The sequence below is a fragment of the Varroa destructor genome, unplaced genomic scaffold (assembly GCF_002443255.2).
Source record: "Varroa destructor unplaced genomic scaffold, Vdes_3.0 BEIS01000004.1, whole genome shotgun sequence".
Taxonomy (NCBI): Eukaryota; Metazoa; Arthropoda; class Arachnida; order Mesostigmata; family Varroidae; genus Varroa; species Varroa destructor.
In genome coordinates this window covers 13,793,179-13,797,586 of record NW_019211457.1, presented here as the reverse complement: position 1 = coordinate 13,797,586, position 4,408 = coordinate 13,793,179, and the positions used below count along the sequence as shown (strand labels likewise).

Sequence of the window (4,408 nt, the reverse complement as noted above, 5' to 3'; positions counted from 1 at the left end):
TGCAGTCAGAACATCAAAAGAATCAGTAGCTAGAATATGTATATCATCCAAAAAAGTATCATTTTTCAGAATATCTGGGTCCTGGCAGGAACAACCCTGTGTAGCCTGTCAGCAAAGCTAAAACTACAGCAGGCTATTTGTCTTGGAAATGTCACAAGGCATATTTATGATGCATAACAGCGTAACGGTGTGGAATGTTCTGCGAATAGACAATTCCAGAAACATAGACGTCTTTTTATCACGTTTTTGGCATATTCAGCCTTAAGAACGAAATCTACTAAACTGCTGAATGTATTAAATAATGTGACAGTTATAAAACACAGATATTTGATGAACGACAAATTGTTTATATCCCTGTCGCTGTAAAAGACATTCGTCGTTAGCTAGGGTAAGTATTGTGTCCCTTTATACGTGAATAATACATGTTACATAATTAGGTCATGCGGTCCAATTGCAGTACTACAAATTAGTCACTTGAATGTTACATTTTCAAACGTATGTCACAGATACGCAGTAAAAATAAAACAAAAAGAGATCTACTACCACCGCTGAGCTAGCTCCGTAGCTCTGCTGAAAACAGCTTTGTTGTAGAAAATTAAGTATGTCGATTACATTGGTTCCATTGAAGTTCAACACCTAGAATGATGCGCAAAGCAGGAACCTTCTTTCATTCGACTATCAGCTGAGTATTGTGTTAAAGGACAAACGATCGTACCATGCACCACATAAATCGTTATGTTTAGATACTAAAAAACTAACAAAATATATTGAAGGTTTACTTGTCTTTTTCAAAGTCTATGTGTTTTCCAGTGCGGAAACACTATGGCATCAATCGTATTTCTTTTGCACAAACTCATGCCATGGTTTTTTGTCACTTCTGTCTATCAAAGCAAACATTTCTTGGATAAATGAAAACAATGACCAAGAGAAATCACAGCGCTTTTCATTGGTACAGCGCAATCCGGTATCTACATATGTACGTCGAGCTTCATCATTTAATACGGAAAAATGGCGGCTAGCCGTAAAGCCCGTCGTCCTTTGGTAGCTGTCGTTGGGCGCTGCTGCTCCGAATTTCCAGAGGCTTGAAGCGCGGTCTGAGAAAGATGTTTATGTTTTCGGTTGCAGTTCTCTTCGGCCGAACAACTCTTCGTGCCGTTTATGTTTTCCTTATCGGGAACTCGTCTTGGAAAAACAACACATTCCCTAAGCCTATATCCATTGTAGCAATCAGCCAAAGCCACTTTATCGTCCCTAGCTAACTGCAACTTTTCAAAAAAGGCTGCGAAGTCAATAATGAAAAATCCAAATTGTCAAGCCTGATATACATTAGGCATATGCAACCAATTTTTTATGCATGTTAGATAAACTTGTGCAAATAAAATTCATCAGTGCAACCAAGTCATACTATATAATACGATGTTTTTACATACTTTTGCTTTTTCTCCTATTGTAACCTTCCATAGCATGAGTTACCTGACATTTTCCTTGCGATTGTAATATTCTTCCCGTCTTTATTGTGCTCATTACAGAAGACGGCAAATACTCTGACGCTGACGAACAAAAAGCAACGGTTTTGTCTTTGGACTATGATTCGTATATGGACTTACAATGTATAAGCGCTGGGAATATACCTCGAACTAATGGGGTTGAGTCATTGCTCAATCACGTTGGCGCTTCAATAGTGTTTACATTAATGGGCTTTCCTGGTCTCGCCGAGGCCGGGTTCAGGTCGCCTTCTCGCATAAAGGTAAAGCAGGACTTGGTAAAGGTTTCTAGCGGTCTTGAACGAATGATTTATCTGGAACTTGTCATCGCATCCTGCCCATAGAGTCACTCCATCAATAGAGAATTCGTTAAACATACATCCTCCAATAGAAATTTTCGGTCACAACTGTCGAAGCACTCTGTGCCACGTTGTGTTACTTTAGTATTTTAGCCTACGAAAACTTTTTTCTAATAGTGCATTTCCAATATTTTAGATATCTTCTAATCAACGTTTTTCCAGTATGCAGCTGGCAAAACGATTTTTAAAATTAACCACATCTAGCAGGTGCTTGTCAGTAGCACTGCCCGACGTTCTCAAAGCTCTTCCTATCGCAACACGCATCAACTGTTTCCAGGTAAATTTATCGACAGTAATCTTTTCCTAGCATCAGGACTTATTATTATTAAGGAAGGAGGAACTTATTCTGGATTATTAAGGTTATATTCGTATAGAGTGGACTAAGTTAGATCAGAAAAATGAAATGGAGGGTTTTTTCAAATCATCATGGACGTTCATCGTGAAAGTGAAATCCTTCATCATAAATTCACCGGCAATCATCACCTATATAATATATAATTTTTTATTTTGTTTGCATAAGTTTATTATAATTTGTAGCGCTATTGAATACTACTGTCATGACTCACAAATGCAGTTTGACCATATTTCACGCCCACGCTGACGAAGATTGTTGAATTAATTAGATATGCCCGAACCCTGGACCTTGCAGGAAATTGTACAGGAAATGGCGGAAATGCTTTTGGCGACTCAATCAGCCGATATGTACTATTCGGCCAAAGTGCTTACTGGGCTTGATACCACATGGCGGCGGGACTTCATCCAGCGCTGGATTTTGCAATTAGTGAATAATTCAGACAACACCAGGACACTCGACCCAATTCGCGCTTTGGAAAGGTCAGTTACAAGACAAACTACTTCATATGCTCGTATTGTTATCAAGCCCATTTCAAATCAATTTAGCCTGAGATTAATTTATTCAGCTGAGAATTAAAATACCTCAAGGATGAACATTCCTTAAAGGTAGTATCAAAGGTTTAATATAGAGAATCACGTTTTGAGGCTAGCTTTAGTCTAATTGTACTTGTATTCATCCATAGGTGTCGTAGGCTACCCAAGACGATAGACGAATTTGAGGAAAAGACGACCGCGGAAAACAGGCAGAATTTCAGTCTGAGACAAGCGACCGCCCTCGGCGGACCCGACGTCGCGATTGTTCTTGCCTTTTTCATGGCAAGTCCAAAACCGGTGTGTAAAGATTACTAAGTTCGAGCAAGATGAATCTCGCTTGTGTTTTACTGGGAAATCCCCGAGAACTGGAAAAAAAATCGAGGCCTAGAATTTAATATAAACTGTAGTTCATTTAGACGACTAAAGCCTGTGCACTTGTAAGCGCAGAGTTCCTATTCGTGGTGGAAATCTCTCAGATTACTCGGGATTATATGATCATCCCTGTGTTATTTCGTAATGATGTTAATGTGTGTGTCGGCTTGTGTTCATTTATTTCAGCTGTCTCTAAACGAATTGGAAACCCGGTTTTTGAAGTTGAGGGGTGCCACCCTACCGCTGTCGGCAGTTCACATCTTACATGAAATGGGAGCCATTCAAACCGTGCCTTTTGAAACGAGAAATCGTGGCACAGAAAATGCGTCCCCTAGATTCGATGTACAGGAGTTCTGCCGTATTGTACGCGGCTTGATTCGACAGATGAATCATGACCCTAATGCTGTTTATTATTTAACCCTTGCAACTGGCAAAAATGCTTTACCTTGTCTACCGTACAGCTGCACGCGTAGACGCTCAATCGCTTGCCTCTTGGAAAAGTATGGGGTGAGCCAGTTTCCAGATCTTGATGCGGCCCACATGCTCGAAGACTTCGCAGCCTTTTTTGAAAAGTTGCAGTTAGCTAGGGACGATAAAGTGGCTTTGGCTGATTGCTACAATGGATATAGGCTTAGGGAATGTGTTGTTTTTCCAAGACGAGTTCCCGATAAGGAAAACATAAACGGCACGAAGAGTTGTTCGGCCGAAGAGAACTGCAACCGAAAACATAAACATCTTTCTCAGACCGCGCTTCAAGCCTCTGGAAATTCGGAGCAGCAGCGCCCAACGACAGCTACCAAAGGACGACGGGCTTTACGGCTAGCCGCCATTTTTCCGTATTAAATGATGAAGCTCGACGTACATATGTAGATACCGGATTGCGCTGTACCAATGAAAAGCGCTGTGATTTCTCTTGGTCATTGTTTTCATTTATCCAAGAAATGTTTGCTTTGATAGACAGAAGTGACAAAAAACCATGGCATGAGTTTGTGCAAAAGAAATGCGATCGATGCCATGGTGTTTCCGCGCTGGAAAACACATAGACTTTGAAAAAGACAAGTAAACCTTCAATATATTTTGTTAGTTTTTTCAGTATCTAAACATAACGATTTATGTGGTGCATGGTACGATCGTTTGTCCTTTAACACAATACTCAGCTGATAGTCGAATGAAAGAAGGTTCCTGCTTTGCGCATCATTCTAGGTGTTGAACTTCAATGGAACCAATGTAATCGATATACTTAATTTTCTACAACAAAGCTGTTCTCAGCAGAGCTACGGAGCTAGCTCAGCGGTGGTAGTAGAT

General features: G+C 40.4%; 1 protein-coding gene across 1 annotated transcript in view; it reads left to right on the top strand.

The window, feature by feature from the left end:
• LOC111249617 (uncharacterized) overlaps nucleotides 1-4,402 on the top strand; it is a 4,749-nt gene extending 347 nt beyond the window's left edge. Inside the window, exons 2-6 of the mRNA XM_022803689.2 lie at nucleotides 1,530-1,747; nucleotides 1,980-2,120; nucleotides 2,493-2,677; nucleotides 2,881-3,028; nucleotides 3,290-4,402. Of these exons, the coding sequence (XP_022659424.1) occupies nucleotides 1,530-1,747; nucleotides 1,980-2,120; nucleotides 2,493-2,677; nucleotides 2,881-3,028; nucleotides 3,290-3,946 (1,349 nt within the window). The 3' untranslated portion in view covers nucleotides 3,947-4,402. The remainder of the gene's footprint in view (nucleotides 1-1,529; nucleotides 1,748-1,979; nucleotides 2,121-2,492; nucleotides 2,678-2,880; nucleotides 3,029-3,289) is intronic.
• The last annotated feature ends 6 nt before the right edge of the window (nucleotides 4,403-4,408 follow it).